This window comes from Alternaria atra (assembly GCF_907166805.1).
Source record: "Alternaria atra isolate CS162 genome assembly, contig: 21, whole genome shotgun sequence".
Lineage (NCBI taxonomy): Eukaryota > Fungi > Ascomycota > Dothideomycetes > Pleosporales > Pleosporaceae > Alternaria > Alternaria atra.
Window position 1 is genome coordinate 2,072,711 of NW_025091319.1, and position 23,321 is coordinate 2,096,031.

At 50.2% G+C, this 23,321-nt stretch overlaps 7 protein-coding genes across 7 annotated transcripts; 3 read left to right on the forward strand and 4 right to left on the reverse strand.

Annotated features, from left to right (window-relative positions):
- Window positions 1–757: 757 nt before the first annotated feature.
- ALTATR162_LOCUS1111 (uncharacterized protein) lies at window positions 758–10,347 on the forward strand (the record flags this gene model as incomplete). Its single annotated transcript, XM_043308706.1, has 6 exons — window positions 758–949; window positions 1,001–7,393; window positions 7,446–8,525; window positions 9,046–9,289; window positions 9,346–10,238; window positions 10,282–10,347. 6 exons carry the CDS (start codon window positions 758–760, stop codon window positions 10,345–10,347), a joined length of 8,868 nt encoding a protein of 2,955 aa, XP_043164641.1.
- Window positions 10,348–11,067: 720 nt separating this feature from the next.
- Window positions 11,068–11,815, reverse strand: ALTATR162_LOCUS1112 (uncharacterized protein; the record flags this gene model as incomplete). Its single annotated transcript, XM_043308707.1, has 2 exons — window positions 11,068–11,611; window positions 11,673–11,815. The coding sequence occupies 2 exons, from the start codon at window positions 11,813–11,815 to the stop codon at window positions 11,068–11,070; spliced, it is 687 nt and encodes a 228-aa protein (XP_043164642.1).
- A 1,291-nt stretch (window positions 11,816–13,106) lies between these two features.
- Window positions 13,107–14,495, forward strand: ALTATR162_LOCUS1113 (uncharacterized protein; the record flags this gene model as incomplete). Its single annotated transcript, XM_043308708.1, has 2 exons — window positions 13,107–13,178; window positions 13,230–14,495. The coding sequence occupies 2 exons, from the start codon at window positions 13,107–13,109 to the stop codon at window positions 14,493–14,495; spliced, it is 1,338 nt and encodes a 445-aa protein (XP_043164643.1).
- A 1,406-nt stretch (window positions 14,496–15,901) lies between these two features.
- ALTATR162_LOCUS1114 (uncharacterized protein) lies at window positions 15,902–16,654 on the forward strand (the record flags this gene model as incomplete). The annotated part of the gene is made up of 3 exons (XM_043308709.1): window positions 15,902–15,974; window positions 16,018–16,064; window positions 16,118–16,654. The coding sequence occupies 3 exons, from the start codon at window positions 15,902–15,904 to the stop codon at window positions 16,652–16,654; spliced, it is 657 nt and encodes a 218-aa protein (XP_043164644.1).
- A 994-nt stretch (window positions 16,655–17,648) lies between these two features.
- On the reverse strand, window positions 17,649–18,479 carry ALTATR162_LOCUS1115 (uncharacterized protein; the record flags this gene model as incomplete). The annotated part of the gene is made up of 2 exons (XM_043308710.1): window positions 17,649–17,897; window positions 17,955–18,479. 2 exons carry the CDS (start codon window positions 18,477–18,479, stop codon window positions 17,649–17,651), a joined length of 774 nt encoding a protein of 257 aa, XP_043164645.1.
- Window positions 18,480–18,792: 313 nt separating this feature from the next.
- On the reverse strand, window positions 18,793–20,685 carry ALTATR162_LOCUS1116 (uncharacterized protein; the record flags this gene model as incomplete). Its single annotated transcript, XM_043308711.1, has 1 exon — window positions 18,793–20,685. One exon carries the CDS (start codon window positions 20,683–20,685, stop codon window positions 18,793–18,795), a length of 1,893 nt encoding a protein of 630 aa, XP_043164646.1.
- Window positions 20,686–21,417: 732 nt separating this feature from the next.
- On the reverse strand, window positions 21,418–22,838 carry ALTATR162_LOCUS1117 (uncharacterized protein; the record flags this gene model as incomplete). Its single annotated transcript, XM_043308712.1, has 2 exons — window positions 21,418–21,461; window positions 21,518–22,838. 2 exons carry the CDS (start codon window positions 22,836–22,838, stop codon window positions 21,418–21,420), a joined length of 1,365 nt encoding a protein of 454 aa, XP_043164647.1.
- Window positions 22,839–23,321: the final 483 nt, after the last annotated feature.

Genomic DNA, 23,321 nt, shown 5'->3' on the forward strand with positions numbered 1-23,321 from the left:
GCTACTGCTCCACCACAGGTCTAACTCAGGCCGAAGCTCTCCCGCCACTACCTTCTGGGGGACCAACAGTCAAGGGCCACGTAACAAGATAGATCGCAGTAGTCCGATTGCTTGCTTTGTTCGAGTGGAAAAGGCCCTAAGGAAGCGTCTACACATGCATGAGCTTTAGCATAATCGCCTGCTCTAGTTGTCGAACAGTGATAGCGCCTACAACTTTCCCCGATCTGATCAGCATTTGTCAATATTATCAGCAACTTCCAGAAGAACGGAGGTTATTGGACAGACGACACTTGGAATAAATGTACTGATGTCTCTTTGTATTTTCCAAGGAGGCTAACGCGCAGTCTTCGCCATGCAATTCACAGTAACCTACAGCGCGAAGGATGCGCTACTGTTATGCCCGGGCTCCATATACTATACAGGCGCATTCTAATCACTGTCTGTGACTGCCAGACAGTTAGTCTATGCAACATGTGGTCCGTGGCAAAAGTTGCGAATGGAATCGTGCAGCTAAACGCGTCATGGAGGGTCTGTTTCCGCGCACACGCAGAAGTCCAATGATCAGTGTGGCTCCTCGCGGCCGACCCTCATCTGGACGCGGTTCCTTCAATTGACCAGGGCTGCCCGGATCCTACCTCTAGATTGCTCTACAGTGTCTTCTTGCAGATGGCCTCATCGACCCCTCGCAGCTGGCTTTATCACCTTCGTGTACTAAGTCTTTGACAACGTTCAGCACGATTCATTATATTTGGTAACGATGGCGTGTGAAGACACCAAGCCGATGCCCGTTGCCATTGTAGGCTTTGGTTGCCGATTTCCAGGCGATGTCACAAACGGCGAGAAGCTATGGGAGATGTTGGTTGAGAAGAGGTCGGCTCGCACCGAAGTACCTCTAGACCGCTTTAATATTAATGCATTCCACAATCCCGACGGGGACCGTTTCGGGACGGTAAGCTTAAACCATTTTCCGTACGGACTGTTCCCGCTAACCAACTCCCAGTGTAACAATCGTGGTGGACACTATCTCACCGAGGATGTCTCACTGTTCGATGCGCCGTTTTTCTCGATATCACCGGCTGAGGCCATGGCCATGGATCCCATGCAGCGGTTACTGCTTGAGGTGACGTACGAAGCGCTGGAAAACTCAGGGACGCCGTTAGCCAGGGTTTCGGGATCTAAGACCTCATGTTATGTCGGTTGCTTCACAAAAGACTATGAGGAGATGCAACGGCGAGATATGGAGCTAGCACCGAAGTACCAGTCTACTGGCGCTTCGCAGACGATGCTGTCGAATCGACTGAGCTATTTCTTCAACTTGAAGGGGCCAAGTGTAAGCGTAGACACAGCTTGCAGCAGCGGGCTTGTCGCCGTGCACTTAGCTTGCCAAAGCCTGCGAATGGGCGAAAGCTCCATGGCGATCGCTGGAGGAAGCAACCTCATCCTGAGTCCAGACATTCAGATCGAGATGAGTGACATGCACTTCTTGAGTCCGGACTCAATATCGCACGCATTCGATGACCGAGCCAATGGCTACGCACGGGGGGAAGGCGTTGGCGCAATCATACTGAAACCATTAGATCTAGCTCTACGCGACAATGACCCCGTCCGAGCCATCATCCGTGGCACAGCTGCCAGTTCGGACGGACGAACGCCCGGCATCACGATGCCTTCGAAAGACGCCCAAGTTGACCTTATACGCTCAGCATATCGCGCGGCAGGGATCGACGTAAGCGAGACGGGATATTTCGAAGCGCATGGCACAGGGACGGCCGCAGGAGATCCCATAGAAAGTGGAGCAATTGGCGAAGTGTTCGCCGCCAATCGCCCACGCCGCATCATGGAGACAACTGAGGAAGTCGTTCCCCTCTCCATTGGGTCCGTAAAAACAAATATGGGCCATCTGGAGGGGGCTAGCGGTATCGCTGGAATCATCAAAGCCATGCTCAGTGTGGAGAAGGGTACCATCGCACCAAATCTTTGGTTTGAGCGGGGCAACCCAGCCATTGATTTTGAAGGATGGCGGGTCGAAGTGCCTACAGAGCCTAAAGAGTGGCCACTTGACGGACTACGACGCGCAAGCGTGAACTCCTTCGGCTACGGAGGAACGAATGCGCATGTTATTCTTGACGATGCATATCACTATCTACAACACCATCGCCGCTCGATCGGTCGCAAGAGGAATGACTCTGGTTTTGTCAGCCCTGTGAGAGACGACTCCTTTAGCAACGCACCAAGATCGCGCCTTTTCTTCCAATCTGCCAATGATGAGCGGAGTCTTTCCCAGATGGCACAAGATCTTTCGAAACATCTTCAAGGCCAGATTGGCCTCAATGAAGAGCAATTACTAGATGATCTAGCGTACACACTGTGTGAACGCCGATCACAATTTTCCTATAGCTCCGCGATCGTCGCCTCGAACAAGTCCACTCTGGAAACCAAACTGCAACATATACGCCCAAGCTCTACTAGCGGCACAATACCACCGCGAATAGGCTTCATCTTCACCGGACAAGGAGCTCAGTGGTGGGGCATGGGTAGAGAACTATTGCATTATGCCGTCTTTAGGAAGACTCTACAACGTTGTGAATCTGTCGTCACCGGCTTGGGTGCCGAGTGGTCATTGATGGAAGAGCTGCTCAAAGACAAAGCTACCTCAAGAGTTAACGAAGCAACCTTCAGCCAGCCACTTTGCACTGCTCTGCAGATTGCGCTCGTGGATTTACTTGCATCGTGGAATATCCAACCACAAAGTGTAGTCGGACACTCCAGTGGTGAGATTGCTGCTGCATATTGCACAGGCGCGCTGAGTACTGAGTCGGCGATGACTATCGCATTCTTTCGAGGTCTTCTATCGCCAAAGGTCAAGGGCATTGGTCTGGAAGGACGCATGATGGCAGTCGGTCTGTCCGAAGATGATGCAAATAACGACATTAGAGAGCTAGGCGATGGTTCCGGCAAGGCTGTCGTGGCTTGTGTGAATAGTCCACGCGGTGTTACCATTTCTGGTGATGTCACAGCTATTGAAACCTTGCAGAGGACTTTGGAGGCCAAAGGTATCTTTGCGCGTTTGCTCCAGGTCGATACTGCCTACCATTCCCATCACATGCAAGCAATCGCGAAAGAGTATCTGGCTCGCCTGAAAGAAGCAAATGTTGCGCCAATCAGGACTGATGCACAGATATCCATGTACTCTTCCGTGACGGAAGACATTGTTGAATTAGACCGCCTGGGTGCTGATTACTGGGTATCGAATCTCGTCGGTAGCGTTCGCTTCTCCGGAGCGCTTTCAAAGCTATGCGCATCAGGTTCGGGAGGTCAGAACGCTGTTGACATCCTGCTTGAGGTCGGACCTCATGCCTTGTTCAAACTTCCCGTCAAAGAGATCCTCGATGATACATTCGCGCAGAAGTCGAACATTCAGTATCTGTCAACCCTCATTCGCAACAAGCCTGCGGATACTACCGCACTCGAGGCTGCCGGTCAATTGTTCGCGCACCGGTACCCGGTGGATCTGCATGCCATCAATTTCCCGACCGAGCCTAAACAGTCACTGTCTGTGCTGACTGATCTTCCCCAATACCCTTGGAACCACACCCGGCGCTACTGGTGGGAGTCGCGCCTTAGCCGTGACTATCGTTTCCGAAAGTTTGGTAGGACCGATATCTTGGGCGCACCTGTCAACGACTGGAACCCAATAGAGCCCAGATTCCGAAACTTTATACGACTGCGCGAGCAACCTTGGCTCCGAGACCATGTGGTTCAAGGTGACGTGCTATTCCCAGCATGTGGCTACTTGTGCATGGCCATTGAAGCTTGTCGGCAAATGTGTACCATTTCGCCATCCACATTCCTCCCGCAGGGCGTTAGTAGTGCGGGTGAGTACCGACTTCGCGAAGTCAGCATTTCACGTGCACTCGTTGTGTCGGAGGCCGATGCAGGCGTAGAGACTTGCTTCTCCATGAGATGCAATCTCAACCACGATAGCTCATGTTCAGAGATATGGCACGACTTTTGTGTTTTTTCATACACCGCAGACGGAGGATGGGTGGAAAATTGCCGCGGGATGGTTTCTGTGGCGGGCAGGTCCATGTTGGACGAACAGCTCGCTCAGGAGTGTCTCAGCGATTGGGACAGAGCGCGCTCAAACGGTGTACACAAGGTGGACGTTGAAACTTTTTACCATGGCGTCGATGCCATTGGCCTCACGTATGGTCCAACTTTCCAGGGTCTCAAGAACATCAGCATCGACCCTCAAATGCCTGGCCAAGCTACTGGAGTCGTTGAAGTCACTGACACGAAGGCTAGCAATCCAGGAGGTTTCGAGTATGACCGATTATTACACCCAGCTACCCTGGACACATTCCTGCAACTCGGCTTGGCTGCGCTAGGCGGTGCTAATCTCAACCAGCTTAAGGGTGCCATGGTCCCAACTTTCATCGAGGAGATGTCCGTATCTGCCAACGTAGCGGCCCAGATTGGTGATTCCCTCAACGTTGTAGTCAATGCCCAACAACGTAGCATACGGGAGGCTGCCGGTGACATCTTCGCATTAGATCCGATCACTTCAAGGCCAGTCATCCTCATCGATGGCTTCGAATTCGTTGCTATAAACACAGTCATCGGCTCTAGTGAGTTGTCTGCACTACCCAAACACTGCTATAAGCCAGTGTGGGAGCCAGATGTGGAACTCATCGATCGTCAACATCTGAACCGCGAACTCCAGGCGGCACCACGACCTGATGACCGCCCCAAGACTGTAAGGGAACTAGAGCTACTCTCATACTACTTCATCGACAAGGTATTGCAAGAAGTCCCTCAGAGCGAAGCATCTACCATGTTGCCACATCACCAAAAGTTCTACCAAAACTTGTGCGAGCTTCGGGATGCTGTGCTAACGAAAACACATCCCCAGCAAACAGATGAATGGCAACAGTTACAAAGTTCAGAAGTTGTGTCAAAGCTCGAGGCCATAGTAGAGCACTACCGCAACCATGAGACAGCATACGATGGAAAACTCCTCGTTCGTGTAGGCGAGGCTCTACCGGCCGTGTTCAGGCAAGAGGTTGAGCCACTCGCTCTTATGACGCATGAGAACTTATTGGAAGACTACTACACTACCGCTGTCGGCATGCCGAACACATACGCCCAGATCTCGCGTTATACCACAATGCTTTCGCATAAGTACCCAAATCTTGATTACCTTGAAATCGGGGCTGGAACTGGTGGTGCGACGGTTCCAACGCTGAAAGGCTTGAGTGGTTGTGAAGACCTCCACATGTACTCTCGGCTGAGGTCGTACACCTACACCGACATCTCATCCTACTTCTTCCAGCGCGCTGCAGAGAAGTTCGGAGGTTTTGCACAGTTTATGAACTTCAAAAAGCTGGATGTTGAGCATGATCCCGAGACACAAGACTTTAAGCCTGCTTCTTACGATGTGATCGTTGCGGCCAATGTACTCCATGCTACATCAGACATGCATCGTACTATGATGCACGCTCGAAAGTTGCTTCGACCAGGAGGAAGGCTCATCCTTCTTGAGATGACCAATCGATTGCTTGCTGCTTCAGTCATCTTCGGTACCTTGCCAGGGTGGTGGAACGCATCCGAAGAGTGGCGAACCGGTGGTCCTCTACTTACAGAGAGTCAATGGGAGGATTTGCTCCGCTCAACGGGATTCGGCACTCTCCAAGCAAGTAGCCCAGATGTCCTGGATCCGCTCGAGGAGGGCACAAGATTGATGATCGCCACTGCCGTTGAGTCAAAGCCGACGCTATCGAGCGGAATGATCACACCTCCGGAAACACCCCGCTTTATCATCCTTTGCGCCGACTCTCGTATCAGACTGAGCAGAATGGATATGCCATTGGCACTCAAAGCAAGACTGGAGAAATCAGGCTTCCAAGCACAACTCATGTCTCTTTCCAAGCTGGACCAACAGGATCTTGCTCGCACGATTTGCTTCAGCTTTGTCGAGCTTGAAGAACCCCTCCTCGCCAGCCCTTCCTCAGACGATATAAAGACTCTCCAAAACATCGCCGATGCTTCTGCAGGTTTAGTATGGGTCACACGCGGCGCTGCATCTTCGGACGTTGAGCGTCCTGAACTTGCCGTCTTCCAAGGTCTAGCCCGTACGCTGAGAGTTGAAAATGAAAACTTCACATGTATCACTGTCGACTTGGATGCTAAGAAGACTTTACCTGCTCACGATGTCGCTGAGCTGCTTCTTGGCATCTATGAGAAACAGCTTGGTCCGGGAAGAAGTGCCAGCCTGGTTGACAGCGAGTTTGTCGAGCAAAATAGTGTACTTCACATCAAGCGTGCTATTGAGGATGAGAAATCGAATCAGTTCTTGGTTGGTCGGGCAAATACAATGGCTTTGCAACCGCAACTAGAGAACGCGATACAAGATGGTCGTCCACTAAAGCTCAATAGTGTCAATAGAGGTGGGCCAGATCTAGTCGTCTTCGAAGAAGACATGAGATTTGCGCAATCTATCCAAGCTGGCGAAGTAGAGATTGAAGTCCGTGCTACGAGCCTCAGCCCTGGAGATATGAAGATTCTAGGCGGAGAACATCTTGATGGCAAGCTCGGTCAAGAATGTGCGGGTGTTGTCATAAAGGCTGGTTCTGATGTCAAACATCTGTCTTTGGGTGATCGAGTTGCAGTATGGTGTCCAGGGTCGGTTGCTACCCATTTGCGTGTTCCAGCAGGGTTTGCGCACAGGATATCCGATGTCATAGCGTTTGGAGCGGCAGCTACATTACCGAAAGCCTATACAACTGCTCACTACGCGCTCGAACATATCGCGCGCCTGCAGTCTAGTGAGACCGTTCTCATTCACGAAGCCGCAGATGCTGTGGGTCAGGCAGGCATCCAGATAGCCTCAAATGCGGGTGCGAAGATCTTCGTTACCGCAAGATCAGAGGAAGAGAAGAGCCACCTTATTGAGAACTACGGTATCCACAAAACTCGTGTCTTCTCCAGCCAGGGTCTCAAATTCGTCACAGCGCTTCGCCGAGCGACAAAGGGCCGCGGCGTTGATGTCATTTTGAACACCATGAGTGGCGAGGCGCTACAAGCGACGTTCAGCTGCATCGCACCTTTTGGGAGATTTGTCAATCTCAATACGCAGAGGACTTGTCGACTGGAGATGGCACCTTTCGGCCGCAATGTATCATTTTCGTCGGTTGATATGGCGTTGATGTACAAGCAAAAGCCGGAGCTCGCTAGTCAAGTGTTCCAGGAAGCGATGGGCGCTATCGCGACAGCGCACCACCAAGCTGTCAGAGCTATGCCGTGGTCGAAGCTAGATGAAGCTGTTAAGATGGTGCAGGAGGAGAATTGGAACAGGCGGGTGGTGATGATGCCGCAGGCTGATGATCAAGTTCTGGTAAGTCACAAATGAACATAGCGATGTCGGGGACGCGACTAACATAACTCAGGTCACCCAAAAGCCACCCGCAGACATTTCTTTCGACCAGTCTGCGTCCTATATCCTTGCTGGAGGTCTCGGCGGTCTGGGTCGAAGTATCTCGCAGTGGCTTGTGACACACGGCGCGAAGAATCTGATTTTCATCTCTCGCTACGGTGCAGTATCACAAGAAGCACAAGCTTTCATCGCATCCCTCCATGCCTCGAACGTTCGAACCGCCATCCTGAGATGCGACGTATCCGACTTCCTCGAACTATCCAACCTCCTCTCAGATACCCTGCGATCCTTCCCGCCCGTCAAGGGAGTAATCCAAGGCGCCATGACCCTCAACGACTCCCTCTTCACCACCATGGCATCGCATCAATGGGCTTCTACTATCCTTCCCAAAGTTCACGGCTCAAAGAACCTCCACGAGACTACAATGTCCCAGCCGCTCGACTTCTTTATCCTCCTCTCGTCCCTCCACTCTTTCATCGGCAACCCTGGTCAGGCCAACTACGCCGCAGGCTGCGCCTACCAAGTCGCCCTAGCCAAATACCGCAACGCGCAGGGTCTACCAGCTACAGCTATCGACCTCGGTATCGTCGGCGATGTAGGCTACGTTGTTGAAAAGAAAGTTGAGGGGCGGAAAGTGCATGTCCAAGAGTTTAAACACATTGATGAGAAAGAGATGTTGGCGCTCATCGAACTGGGTGTTCGTGAACCGATGATGGGACATATAGTCACAGGCCTGGACTCTGACCTCGAAATCAATGGCCTAGGAGATAGCGAGCTACCGTTCTTCGCCCGTGATCCCGTACTGAGTCACTTGCCGTACTTACGACCACATCTCAAAACCGATACGCCTACACAAACGTCAAACGACGGTAGTACATCCACATCTGTTTCACTCTCCGTACAGCTCTCCTCCAACCCCTCTCCCGAAGCAGCTAGAGACTTCATTCTTTCGGCGTTACTGAACAAGCTGTCGCGTAGCTTAATGATGGATGTGAGTGAGCTTGATGCTGGGAAATCGATGAGCAGCTACGGAACGGATTCGCTGGTTGCGGTCGAGATCAAAAATTGGGTTCAAAGAGAGACAAAGGTTAAGGTTAGTGTGTTTGAGATTTTGCAGAGTGTGAGTATCGGGACGTTGGTTGAGGGGATTGTGCGGAAGTTGGTGGGGAAGCAATGATTGGAGAGGTCTTCCACATGGCGATGCGTTTGTTGTTTTCCTTTACGTTTCGAACGTTGATGTGCAAGGGTCAATGTTATCTTAGACAATTTTTCACGATGTGTCGATATATCACGCTTGCGCTACAGCTTATTATAGGTTATCCGACTTTTCTTCATTGCACACACATCAGCTGTGTCTTATTACCTCGCGTGGCGCCGGACCCTGGTCGAGTCTGCCGCGTCCAGAAGAGTGCAGTTGCATAGACCCCACCATGCCTTATCCCTTCGCGTCAAGCGCTTTTAGCAACACCTATACATGTGCACGCTTTTCGTACATCAAGATGGCTCTGTTCCTACCCCATTTACCCTCGTGGTCAGAGCAGATTGAATCTCAAGCCTGCAATTGGACGGACGGATATCATCGGGGAGGTACCAGGCTGTCAAATTTGCACAAGGCCGCTCGCGATGGCTGCATTCGATGCAAGCTACTCTTTGGAGGAATCAAGAAGTACAATTTCCCTCCTTATCGTCCTTATCGGACTACCGAGGCCCCCGTTAGCGAGTATGAGCCCGATCCTGGTCTAGATATCTACGTCGTCAACAATCTGGAAATGGGTTTACAGGTGACAATCCATTACGCTGGTATGTCAAGTAAAACTGGCAGCCTACCAATGGAGCTCCTCTTCTACTCTCAGCCCGGTTCGTCTGCTATCGCAAAGGAGTTGACTCTTATATCATCCGCTCACTATACTCAGATCGGCCACAATACTTTTCCGATATTCAACCAGCGGGCGACATCCGTGCTGACCCTGCTTCCCAAGCTTGCATTACTACTGTTAAGGAGTGGATCAGGCAATGCGACTCTCTACACCCGAATTGCTCGTCCAGAAATTCACCAACGACGCCAACAAGACTCCTCTCCGTTGATTCGTTCTCAGAAGACATCAAGTTGTGTCAATCGAAGGAAATATCAACAGACGCCCGCTATATCGCCTTGAGCCATACATGGGGTCCGAAAGAAGAACGCTTAAAGACCATGCCTTTGCTCTTGAGCGGCAACATATCTGCTCGTATGCTTAGGATACCCTTGGATGAGCTGACTCAAACATTCGTAGATGCTATCGAGATTGCGAGGAAGCTTGGCATACCCTACATCTGGATCGATGCCTTGTGCATCATCCAAGACGATGATGAGGACTGGGCCCAAGAGGCCGCTAGGATGGCAGACGTGTACAAAAACGCATACCTAGTCATTGCTGCAACAAGCTCGAAGAATGGTGACGATGGCTGCCTTCGGCCCAGGCACCCGAGTTACAACTTGGCAGCATGTCTAGAGGTTTCCAGTACTATTAACTTTCACGTTCAGCGACAAATATGTCACCGCGCCATCATCGAATGGCAAGCAACGAGCATCACGATGCCTCTTCTGGACCGGGCATGGTGTTTCCAAGAGCGTGTGCTTGCTTCTCGAATACTTCACTACACTGAAGACGAGATGATGTGGGAGTGTCAAGAAGAACTTTGGTGTGAATGTCAAAAGATCAAATTCGATAACCCATGGGCGCCAAAATTGAAAACCTTCAAACTTTCTTATGTTGCAGCAGTGGCATCAGCGGATCCCGATATACGTGCGGCGGCATGGCAAGGCGTTGTTAGGGAATACTCACAACGGGCGCTAACGTTTGGGACAGATCGACTTCCTGGTATATCTGGGATTGCTAAAGAGATCGCACTGCCAAAATTGGGCAGATATCTAGCCGGGTTATGGGAATATCAACTTCCCCAGGCACTCCTATGGAGCACTACTGGTGGAGTTACCGATCGATCAGATGTGCATCTAAGACCACCTCGGTACCAAGCGCCCACGTGGTCCTGGGCCTCTGTTATCTCGGCTTTCGTCCTGAAGGCAAAAAAACCATCAGCGCCCGTTTGTCTAATGATCGAAATAACATGCACAACAACGACTACCGACCTTTATGGACACGTGCAAGATGGGCGAATAAAAATTTCGGGACCGACCAAAGCAGTGACCCTGCAGCGCACAAATCGTGTATCGCAGAGTACACGCTACGATGTTCTTGTGAACACATCAGTTTCTAAGGTACGGAATGAATTGAAGGGAGCCACTATGACGAGCGATATTGAGTTGATAGAAAGCACTTTAGATGCAATTATCTTACTTGTAGAGTTTGAGTCTGCTCCTATATCTAATGCGCAATGGGCTGAGGGGCTTGTACTAGTTCAGTCAACGAGGCAAACTGGTTGTTGGGAGAGGATTGGACATTTTTCGGGAGGACTGAAGTTAGATCACACGACAGAGACCGAACTCATTCTTGTCTAGTATCTATCCATCTGAAGAAAACCGATCGATATACAAAGTTCCTTATCAGTAATTCCTTCGTGATATCGGGTGGTAATAAAATACGGTACACCAGGCATGAACACAAAAGCCATCTCTGTAAGTGCTCCGTAAACACTCAGTAGCTTATCATCGGCCGCGGCGCTTCGTCGCAGAACACTGGAACTTGACCTCTGTTCTCACCCTGCTCAGCCTTCTCAATCATTCTTTCATAAGCTGGCCTCTGTCCGATACTTTTCAACCACCTCTTGATACCGCTATAGCCTGATAGTGGGAACGGAGTGAACAGCCGCATGGTCGTGACGATAAATACAGCGTAAACGTCTGCGGCTGTAAATTCGTCACCTGCAAGCCACGGACACTGTATCAGGCGTCGGTCCATCATCTCTAGTGCGTCCGTTATCTTTTGGTTCAGTGCTTGCAGAACAGGATGAGTTTCCTCAACACCAGCCTTGCGGACGTAGATGAGAGTCATCGTAGTGCTCTGAAATGTCGCAATACCCCAGTGATACCAGAAGACATAATCGGAGAAGTTCGAGGCATTACTCGGAGCTGTGAGCGCACCATTTCCGTATCTGCCCAGGATGTAATCCATTATGGCACCACTCTCCGAGATAGTAATCTCACCGTCATGAATCACGGGTGTTGTGCCAGTGGGGTGACTAGATATTGAGTTAGTTCCAAATCAGACTTTGTTGTTCAAAGAGAGAAATGAGAAATTACATTGCTTTCAAGTTTGATGGCGCTCCCAGGCTACCACACTCCCGTTGATAGATCTTTAGCTCATAGTCGATTCCAAGTTCCTCGCAGAGCCAGACTATCCGTTCAGACTGCGAACGCTGGAGGTGATGTATTACCAGGCCCATATTGCGACGTTTGGCGAGACTGATGACTAGAAAGAACTCTTAAGGTAGTGGAATAATTAAAGAAGTAATTGATAACTATGTGTGCATGTAGAGGATCACACGGAGAATAAATACTGTGAAGATCTGGTGAGATCGACGTCTACGCGTCTTCTGCCCGACAAACAGGCATTTTCGAAGCACTATAGTGGATACCGGTAAACCCGGATCAGTGAACAGCCAAGGAAAGCATCTCTAGAGTGACAACCTCGTCGCATCTTGAACAGACGATGACTAAAAGCCCGCGATTGCCACCGGCATCCCACCGGTCTCGAACCCCTCGAGTATGGCGGTCGAGAGCTAGCACTTTATCAATATTGAGCGTATTATGAGACTCATACCGCTTAAGTTGACTGCATTATGTAGTACTGATTCGAGGCAAACGTACTGTCACTGGATCACTTAGGTTTTCGTACGTTATCGACCTTAATCCGACTTATTCAAGCATGCATCGACCAAGCAAACCACCGTTGGTTGCTAAGTTCTCTAGAGTTAAGTATGAGCTCTTTAGCCTGTGATCTAACATAGCACCGCCATCTTGCTATGACAAGTGAAAGCTGGTAGGCGTCTAAAAAGCGTACTGAACCTCTAGATACTCATGCTGTCTATGTGCAGGGTGTATACGTCGGTATATAAAGCTGGTGTTTGCTAGGAATATCAACTGCAAGTATCCCTTGGGAGGCTCAAAGTCAAGAAGCTGCAGGTGTAAGGGATTTCTTGTCCCCAGTAGAATGCAGTAGCTGGACAATAGATTCACTCTTCGAGTCATAACACAGGCGAGGTGGGATGCCGAAACTGAGACCAGAACCAGTCATAGGTCAAGGAACACGCTGGGTGGGATGCCGAAGCTAGAAAACAAGACCGCGTTTGAGCCATGGGTCGTGCGGGGTGGGATGCCGACGCTAGCTAAGAACGCTTGGCATCGTCAACGCTGCTAAGATGCACGAATGACGAAGCTCACTGCACCATGTTAGGACTTAGTGAATGTCGAGTCCAATTCGAGATTAGCTAGAGAATATGGATATAAATCCGGTCATGTCAAGAGTCCTCGAAGGGCGTGGCTTGCTTAGTCGCTGTCACGTGATCAACCAATGACTTATACCCATGGACAGGTTTGCAGACTTGGTATTCTGCAACCTATAGTTCTTGATTGCGACAACTTTGAATTCTTTTCTTTTGGTGTGCTACTACTTGAACCTCATTGTTGACGCAGCAATTTACGACACTAGCCGTTCCGTGACGATCACCAGTCGCTATGACGACCTTAAAGGAGTCAAAGCTATCCAACCGCGGTAGCTATGCAAGTACAGCGGGAGCCAAAGACTTTGTACGTGCCATGTCTTTCAATACCTGATCATCTTTGATTGACACCGTGCAGGAAGTGTGGGACATAATTACGAACCTGTGGGACCCAGATACTAATCCTGATGGCTACGTGTCTCTCGGTCTTGCGGAAAACAATCTCATGCACGACCGGTTACTGGAATTCCTCGATGCAAAACGACTTGTTGATGACACAGCTCACGGGCTGACCTATGGCGATGGCCCGTTTGGATCAAAGCGGGTCAAAGCTGTGATTGCTTCATTCTTGAGCACTCATCTGCGATCGGCAATTGAGCTGAAGCCTGAACACGTCTTCATCACCAATGGAGTTTCGTCGGCTATTGAGCATTGTGCCTGGACTCTCGCTAATCCGGGGGAGGGTATCCTGCTTGGACGACCATACTATCGCGCTTTTCTACCAGACATCGGTACGAGGACAGGAGTCCAGATTGTTCCGGTATCATTTGGACAAGTGGATCCTTGCCATCTAGACTGTGTGCAGAAGTACGAAGAAGCGCTGCTGAGATCAAATGAGCAGGGTGTGCCGGTTCGCGCACTTATGCTCTGCCACCCGCATAACCCTCTTGGAAGATGCTATCCTAGGGATACGCTTATTGGGCTGATGAAGTTGTGTCAGAAGTACCAGATCCACCTGATCAGCGATGAAATCTACGCGCTTTCTACATGGAAGAATACCGTTGATGATCTCGCTCACGGATATACCGGTTTTGAATCTATCTTGTCAATCAACTGCAAGGACACAATTGACCCTTCACTGGTTCACGTTCTCTGGGGTGTTTCAAAAGACTTTGGTGCAAATGGGATAAGACTGGGTGCCATCGTCTCGCAGTCGAACCCAGCTTTTCTTGCTGCATTGCGAACATGCAGCATTTACTCCTCGCCATCATCACTCACTGAGAACGCTGTTGTGCACATCTTATCCGACACGTCTTTTGTCGAAAGTTACATCGCGACAAACCAAGCACGTCTCTCGGCTGCACATACACAGACTGTTGGCGCTCTTCGAAAGCACGGCATTGAACACATGCCTGGTGCGAACGCTGCTTTCTTTCTATGGATCAACTTGGGCAAGTTTGTGCGCGAGAAGACATCCTTAAGAGAAAAGGGGATGCAGGAATACTCCGGGTCAGAGAGCACAAGACTTATCCAAGACCGTTTGTTGGCCAAGAAGGTGTATTTGGTTCCCGGGGATGCCGTAGGTGCAGAAGAGCCAGGCTGGTTTCGAATGGTCTTCACTCAACGCGAGGAACTAGTAGCTGAATGTGTTAGGCGGATCGTGGAAGCGCTGGAGCCAAAGTAATAACTATGAAATGATTGAGACAAGGAACTATCAAGCCTCCTTTACATGTTCTCAACGCAAGGGTTTAGCTCATTTAGACTGTACTGACCAGCGACAACCCAAATGAATTGCTACGCAGTACGGTTCTCAACAACGAGTTCTCGTAAATTATAGGAATGCATCAACTCTCGCATTATTTTCCGGCTTGTATGTTGCGTATCCGCGGTGTTTGCCGAGGTCTGTCTTTGCTTCGATTCGGAGGTCGCGATGGGTGTCGCGTACGGTAGTGAGGTCAGGATTTTATCGCACCTCACGTGTGGATGTTAACAAATTATAAATGATAAGTTCTTGAGATCTGTTGATCGATATTCTCGATAGAGTTCAGCGCGTTTCGGAGACAGATGTTGAGGCGTGTAGCGTGCGGACAGAATAGGGCTGGCTGCGCGAGACGCCGAGGCTGAGATGTCGCGATCATTCCTCCAGTCACAGCAGGAACAGCTCCAGTGTGTAGTACTCTGCCGGTCTCTATTTCCTCGCGGGCCACTACGCCACTCTCAATATCGCTCGCATCGTCATAGCAACCAGTTTTTCCTCTTCTTCTTTGATATTTTGATGAGTCACTTCGTCTTGGCCTCGCTGTATTACCATGCTGGCTGAACAATTGACATCATGAGCAACCAATTACGTGCGATCAAGTGATTTGATGCGAGGTTCGAATTCCAGCTGTTTGTAGTGTTCGGCGTATAAGATCGAACAATACCTCGGTCCGCAACTAGGCTTTAGCCAGCTAGACTATGGTTTGTCATCCAACCACCCTGTGGACTCCGCCTATGTCTTTCCGCAACCAAGGGATCTTGCACATCATTCTGTGTCATTCCACCCCGAGACATCGAATTCCGATCAGCAAGATGGCCTCGACTGATCAATCACCCCCATTCCAGTGTTCGTGGCCTGAATGCACGTTGAGTTACCAGCGGCGAGAACATCTCAATCGCCACATGATGAAGCATCTCGAGCCAAAGGAGTTTACATGCCCGTACTGTACTACTGTGGTTGGTCGAAGGTGCGTGTATCGCTTTGTGCGTCTCCTATCTAGCACTAACGTGTAGAGATTACAGCGACACTCTGCGCCGCCATATCTCGCGACACCATGAGGGGAAGGAGTCATTTCGATCCCGGGCGCTTCGGGCTTGTGCTCACTGCAAGGCTCGAAAAACCCAGTGTAGCATGGTAATTCCATGTTTATCGTGTTTGGAACGAGGATTGTCCTGTTCTTACAAGAACACCACTGCTGGCGCAACTGGTGACTCACCGCATCAGACACAGACACCTTCTGAACTCGGTCAAATAACGTCCTTAAACCTGAATCAAGAAACGGTCGAGCTCAAAAGGTATACCGATATTTATTTCACCCAGTTCCACCCAAAATGGTCGTTCCTTCACAAGTCGAGTTTCCATCCGATACGAGAATCACAAGTGCTTGTTCATTCGGTGGTAATGGTAGGCCTATGGCTTAGCAAAGAAAAAGGTACGAACGAAGCAGCGATTGAGATGCACCAGACGTTGATGGCGTCTATTCGGCGTCAGCGCGTATGTATAACGTCACTCCTGGTCTATCGCTTGTTACTCACAAACGTTCTTAGTGTACATGGGATGTGCCACACTCACGGACAACCATCGAGGCAGCGGCCTGGCCCATCGCGACGTATCAAGCGATTCTTCTGAACATTATACTTCCCTTGATAGCCTGGAAACAGGACTCGAGCGCGGTATCTGAGTTTCCGTCGCCTGATCATGAGATTTTAGTCGCTCTCGTGAAGAGCAGCTTGAAGAGAGGCATGTTCAGGTATCCAAGCATGCTTAAACACTACCAGCAAACGGCTCTCACTCCTCAAACTGCACCCCATATCTGGATTGGTATCGAGGAAGCGAAACGATTCGCATTGACTATGTATCACATATGGACGATGTATTGTGAAACATACATGTCAAGCGAGACCGGGTTTCCGGATCTGCTTTCATCACACCACTTGCAGTTCTCTGCTCCGATAAGTGATGATATGTGGAATGCAGACTCTATACCAGACCTTATTAGTCTGGTAGAAGAAGAGAAAGCTAATGGAAACCAAGTATGCGACAACGAGATGAACTGGATTTGTAACTGGCTACGTAATTCCTGAGAAGTAGGTTTCGGCTTGGTCTGCTCAGCTTTGACATTAAATATCAAGCAGGAGATCTGTTCCTCCCCACAGTGTACCCGAATGGTATACATACTGTTATGTTTTCCAGACATACCACAAAAGCCCACCGAATTCCTCCAGGACGCATTTGGACGTTAGCCACGATAGAAAGGAAGAGCTTCTCCAAGCTCACCGCGAGCACACCTAAGTGGCATACACTGCATTGCACATAGCCACTTGCTCTGTAAATAGCAGCGAATACCCCCAGCCTAAATCCTTGTGCGTCAACGAACCAGACGCGGCCTTTACCTTGGCCTTGCGTACAGCTAGAAATGCCGAACAACTCATCGCTGTGAGGCTTCGCCGCGAGCTTCTCTTCATTTCGATGACCCTCCAATCAATACGCTCAGGGATTATGGGACCTCCATACGCCATAGTTGAAGCGAGATCACATGTCTAGCGATGACAGCGGTAGTTGCGAATGAGGTTTCCAACGAGTCTGTGATGATAAGCCCTGATGACCCGCTCAAGAGGCGAGCTCGATCTCGAGGATGTTGCCGGATTGAAGCCTGGCGCTGTCCAATCGAGCATCAACGACGCCTCGGTGGCCTAAGAACCTTCTTGAAAGAGCATCATGTCAAATCTGCTAACCTCTGACAAACTCGGGACCTGGCCACAGAGACTCCACGACGTGGGAGTGGGAGATGACATGTAAACTGGCTTTGATTCATGAGAACGGAGAGAAGATTCATAGGATCAATGCCGAGAAAAAGAAGTTGGCGGGATGCACGTTGGTGCGGTGGGAGGAAGAAAAGGTTGTGAGGTAACATGTTTATGTGCAGCAGAAGGACTGTGAGAAGTGAATTGTGGGAGAAGAGTGGAGATGTTTGATAGATCTCATCATGAACCCCTACCTCATGTCTTCATTACAGAGACTTCAACACCATTACGACCTTTTGTGTATACTAACCTGCAGCATCCTTCCTGGAGTTCTCTATGCCTCCTTGATCAACTTCCGCGTCGCACTCTCCATCCAGAGCTTCGTGTATAGCCTATGTAACCACTGGATGGAAGCGGGTTGCGGTTGTCCGTTCTTGCCCTCTGGCGTTGTGTCTACGAAAACTGACTTGAGGTGGAAGGTAGCCAACTGCGCTTCGTCGTCTTTCGAGACCTCCATCGAGAAAAGACCGTCGGAGGGTCGGCGATCGGAAACGAGTGGTGAATCGCCGCATCGCACGATGACCTAGAGGAACACATAAAGTCAGCCAATCCTCACAAGAAGAGAACTGGATACACTTACCTTATCATCGGTATGCTCCATAACCTCGAAATGATCCACAATAGCAGTCCCAACCTTATAGTCACTCTTTTCCAACTCCTTGACATCCCAAAGCTGCTTCTCTCTCCCCTCCAACGCCCGATATTTCCTCTCTAAAAACCTCCTCTGCACTCTAAACGCAACACCACTCCATATTCCCCTACAGAAATCTGTCGTCAAAGCCGATTGATCCACAGATATCCTTCCGCCACTACCTTTGACCCAGTACTTCTCCGGAAGCTTGCCATATGGAATCTGCTTTATCGCATGATCTATGCAGCCTGGTGGGTTTCCGTGGGGATTATGCGCGCGGAAGACGGTGGCGGTGAGATCGGGGGATGAGGTATCGTAAGGGACGAATTTCGTGTTGCGCGTGTAGAAAGAGGATACGCTGTAAGCCAAGAGGGCATTGGCGCCTAGGCCACCGGTTATGCCTACGAGGATGCCGAAGAAGCGTTTTGGGCCTGAGAGACGTTTTATTTGTGGGGGTGCCGAGATTGTGTTCATTGTGGCGGTGGGGGGTAGACCAGGCCGTGAGAGGGGAATTGGTGGTCAGGGCCCTGTGTAGGGTGGAAGAAAAAAGGAACAGCTCGGGCGACGAGGAGTGTCGCGTGGGATGTGTCGAGGTCGGAGGATTTGGTGGTGAAGAGCTTGGACCCTCGGTTCGCGGCATGCATTGATTTGGGATGCCGAAGGCTTGTCGGCAAATGCTCCGTCTCTCAAACACCGATAACAAAATCCCCCGATGTCGACACTCTGTCAATTCAAAAAACACATTCACTCCTGATTAAGAATCTATTACACTATGAAACAGCCCTACTCAGTGCAAATGCGCAAGTGCGATACCAGAGTACGCGCTATCCGTCTCATAGATCTTCTTCTTTTTACCTCCGTCCATATCAAACCTATACACTGTACCTCCCAGATCCGTCAAGTAAACATGTCGATTCACGGCATCGATCTTCAGTCCAATCGGCTCGTGGAAATGTCTGGCTAAGGTTATGACACCCCTCTTCTCCTTCGTCTCGGCGTCGACACCTACATACGCTTTGTTCAGCGTGTTGCCCAGCGGGTATTCGCCGCGGTCTGTCCAATACAGTGTTTCGCTATCAGGTTCGAACTCAAGATCGATTGGCTCGGGAAGGTTTTCGAATAGCAATTCGATATCGGAGCGGGAAGATGCTGTCTCGTTGGCTGGAATCTCCATATTTGCGCGGAAGATGCGACCTTTGCCACCTTTGGAAGGACCCTTCTGAGACCAGTAGAACTTTCCTGCCTGGGGGTCAACAGCGATACCAACGCACCACTTCGTTTGGTCTTCTCCGTCTGCTGAGCCGGCAACGCCCGTCTGTACGATGATCTCGTGGTTGCCGCCGTCAAAATCACATCGGTGAACTCGTAGGCCTTCCCGGTCACAGATGTATAACTTCTTGTTGTCGTGGTCGATCTTGAGCTGCTTGGGTGTGTGAATCTGACCTTCCGGAATGACAGGTCGAACATCAGAGCCGTCAAGGTTTGCAGACATGACACTGCCGTTATTCTTAGCCGGAGAGGCACCCATGTTGGTCCAGAAAATTCGACCAGCAGAGATGGATACGTCGATACCATCTGGCATGGCTTGTCCGCCGACAATCTCACGCACATTACTTCCGTCCGCCGAAGCTGTCATAATCTTTCCAGATGTGACAACCTTCTGCAAATCGGTGACGTTTCCTCCAATGCCAATGTCCAAGAAGTACAGTCTGGGCGCCGCAAGGTTGTCGTGATGACCGCTCTCATCCTTGGAGCTTCGAGTAGTCTCGCCGGCGGGATATAAACCACCCTTTCCAGATTTTGCACCTAGCTTCCCCTTCTCGACAAAATTCTTTTGAACCCAGTCGCGCGCTGTGGGATCGCCACCGCGCTCCTGAACATAGTTGTTCTCGATGAACGCAACTGTGTCCAAGCCTACCGCGTCCATCATACCGCAAGGTCCAACCGGGTTATCCTTGAACATTGTAAGGAACAGTCTGTCAATCTCTTCCGGCTCCGATACGCCCTCCGCCATGATGAGCAAACTCTCCCTCTTGATGGCAGCCCACAATCGATTGAAGATGAAGCCTGTCGATTCCTTGCGCGCAATAGCCGGCTGCATACCCGCATCCTGTAGCTTGCTTTGCAGGAAAGGCAAGATATCTCCATGCGTCTCTCCGCAGGTCATGAGTTCGACAACGTTATTGCCCGGTGGCATGTAATAATGCATGTTGCACACTCGATGTCGGTTACCCGCATCCACCTTATCGAGCATAAGCCGCGACTTGTACGATGATGAGTTGGAAGCCAAAATGCAATCCTTTGGTGTTTGTTGTTGTAGCTGGGCCATGATTTCGATCTTCAATGGAAGCTTCTCCGGCAGCGCTTCAACCACCAACCATGCATTCTTGACCGCCTCTTCAATATCTTTGACCGTGGTAAATTCGCTTCGTTTTCGAGCATTTCCGGTAAGTTTCGAAAATTCATCCATGTGGTGTTCGATGTAGTGTGTTGCAGCGTTTCTCTGCTCGTCGCTAAGATCGCATAAAACAACTTCGTAGCCAGCAGCTACCCAGGAAGCAGCAATTCGTCGACCCAAGACTCCTCCACCCAAAACGGCGATTGGTCTCGATGATGTATCTGGTGCCGACCATTGTGGTTGGGTACTGCTAGATGCAGCTCGTATTTGTGTATTCGACATGATAGGGTATGACAAAGGCGTTGAACGAGTATGAAAAGATGTCTTGTTCGTACTCAAACTCGATGTCTGCGTGTTTATAGCCCTCCGTAAACATCGCGATATCGCATAGCTCACAGGAGGCTCGGCCGAGATTCTCCGAATGCCCCTTGGTAGTCGCCTGGCGCATAGAGACATTTTTGTGAAACGTGATTTCCTTAGTCTAGGTGACGAATCTCGATGTTGGGATATCGCTGGTTCTGTAGGCGAAGAAGCGCATCTAGATGCATGATGTATGTACTTGGTAGCTGCTAATGCTTCATGTAGGCATTACGTCACGGGTTAACAACTGTAGACATCCGTGCAGTGCCGATCTAGATTTCTACGTCATTCGTACGGTACTTTTTTATCGTGCGAGACGTAGCGCTTGATCGTACGCGCGGTTTGTTGGTAGTGCTGCGTCGGCCGAACTAAGTTTGGACTTTGAACGACGATTTGGTGTCCTACACGTACAAACACCACGAACATAGCGAGTATAGTAAACATCATGGACACGGAAGCAGAACGTCAGCCGGAGATGAGATTGATAAGAAATTTCATTCTGATAGCTTCTGGGGCTGCGCAAGATTATAGGAATGTATGTAAAGCCAGTTTTGAACAACACCCAGTCTAAAATACCTCTTCCGATAACACCACCGCCACACAACTACATCATCACCATAAGTCCCTAGAATTCGTGGTCGAGAAAACGAAGAATCACTGGAAAGTGAAGATCTCATCCTGAGGCTTCGAGATTTTGCCTGTGAACTCGGGTTAGCAATGAAACATGGATACTTATCACGTAGTCGTAACATACCAGGTGGCTTGAAGCCACGTTCCTGTAGGTAGTTCACCATAGAATCCATCATAGGGTCCGGCCCGCAAACAAGAACCTTGGTATCCCTACCAGCTGGTGCAGGGAGACGCTCCTCAATCATCTTCTTGCTGATACGACCCTTCTCGCCTTTCCAGCTCTGCGATGGGTTGCTCAAGACGTAGTGAACGTGGAACTGGTCGTACTTCTCAGCAAACTTGTCCAGTTCGTCCTTCAGCAGGATGTCCTCTTCAGTCTTGTTGGCATATAGCAAAGTCGTCTTAGTGTCGTCGCGAGGGTCTTCACAGATACGGCGGATGAGTTGGAACATAGGTGTGATACCAGTGCCACCTGCGATCATTCCAAGCTCTTTGACTAGGTTCTTGTGGTACTTCATCTCGCCCTTTGGTCCTCGGATCTCAACGGTGTCGCCAATGTTCAATTTGCTCAACCAGGGTGTCAGCTTGCCGCCCTCGTAGATCTTGACGGTCAATTCCAGGCGGCCTGTGTCCTTGTTGCTGGATGTTGGCGTGTAGGATCGTGCAAGTTGCTTTCCATCTACTTCGTGCCTGATTGCGATGTGCTGGCCAGTTGGTAAACCAAGCACGGAGTTTTCATGGGGGAGTCCAAAGACGAAGCGGATGGTGTCGTGGGAAATGTTGAACTTGTCGATCAATGGGAAAGGCTGGTAGACACGGGCGTTGAGAACACCGAGATTGATGTCCTTCTTCTTTGATGGTTTCGATGAAGTAGATTTGGCTTTGAAATGCGCTGGATAAGATTGGAAGTCCTTGTGTGCAACATCGAAACTTTTCGTTGCCCACAGACTGGCATATCCTGCCAAAGCCATACTGGCGAGGGAAGAGACGGCGAAACCCTTCCAGAACCCAGCGCTTTGGAAACGGTGCAAGAGCGGTGAGAATCTTCGACCAGCTACAATGGAAAGCACAACAGATGCTAGACCAAAGCCGAGAGCTGAAAGATGGAAGCGATACGACGTCGGCGCAGGCAGGTTGTTCACCACATGAACTCTACTTGGCTTGATCGTGGGCATCTTCGCGGCTTCATGGTCGGTCCAGTCTTCGTCTGCAATTCGTCCAATGCGGAAGTTTTCGAGAATTTCTCTGGCGTCGGTTGAATGGCCAATATCTTCGTATGCAGTGGTCGCATCTGTGCCAGCATTCTCGAGCAGAAACTCCTTGCCACCAGGGTGGTCTTCTTGGTAGTCTGTTACATTGTAGACGTGATTCCACAGGGTAACCCAAAGGTCTGTCCTGCTGGTATGCTTCGCCACCTCTTGGAGAGTATATACACCGTCGGCCATAGTGTTGGAAAGATTGAATGAGATGGATACGTTCAGTCGCTAAGGGGGCGTTAAGGAGAATAATGGCGACGGTGAAAGCCTTTGGCCAAGACCCTTCATCATCGCCATAGCTTCATGCAGCAAACGTGCAACGGCCATACTGATCCACTACGTATGCGCGACCGAGGTGTCGGACATGAGCAGTATCAAGGTCTGTTGATGCGCCATGACAAATGACAGCGCTATTACAGCGACTACCATGAGGTGTCCGGTGTTAGTGGAGCCAAGCCCCCACTTACCTCGGCACTTTGTGAGCTTAAACCAATCAAGCCTCCGCTGACAATCGGAGCTGCGACATAGCGACTGGCTTCTTACGCGCAATGATCTTGCTGAAACGGTACCACAACAAAATTTCGATCAACGCTCGGCCGGGCTATTCGCACGACCTGCATTTTTGCTTTGCTTTCGCGCGCATTGGGCCCCTCGGCGGTTTTCGTACGACCA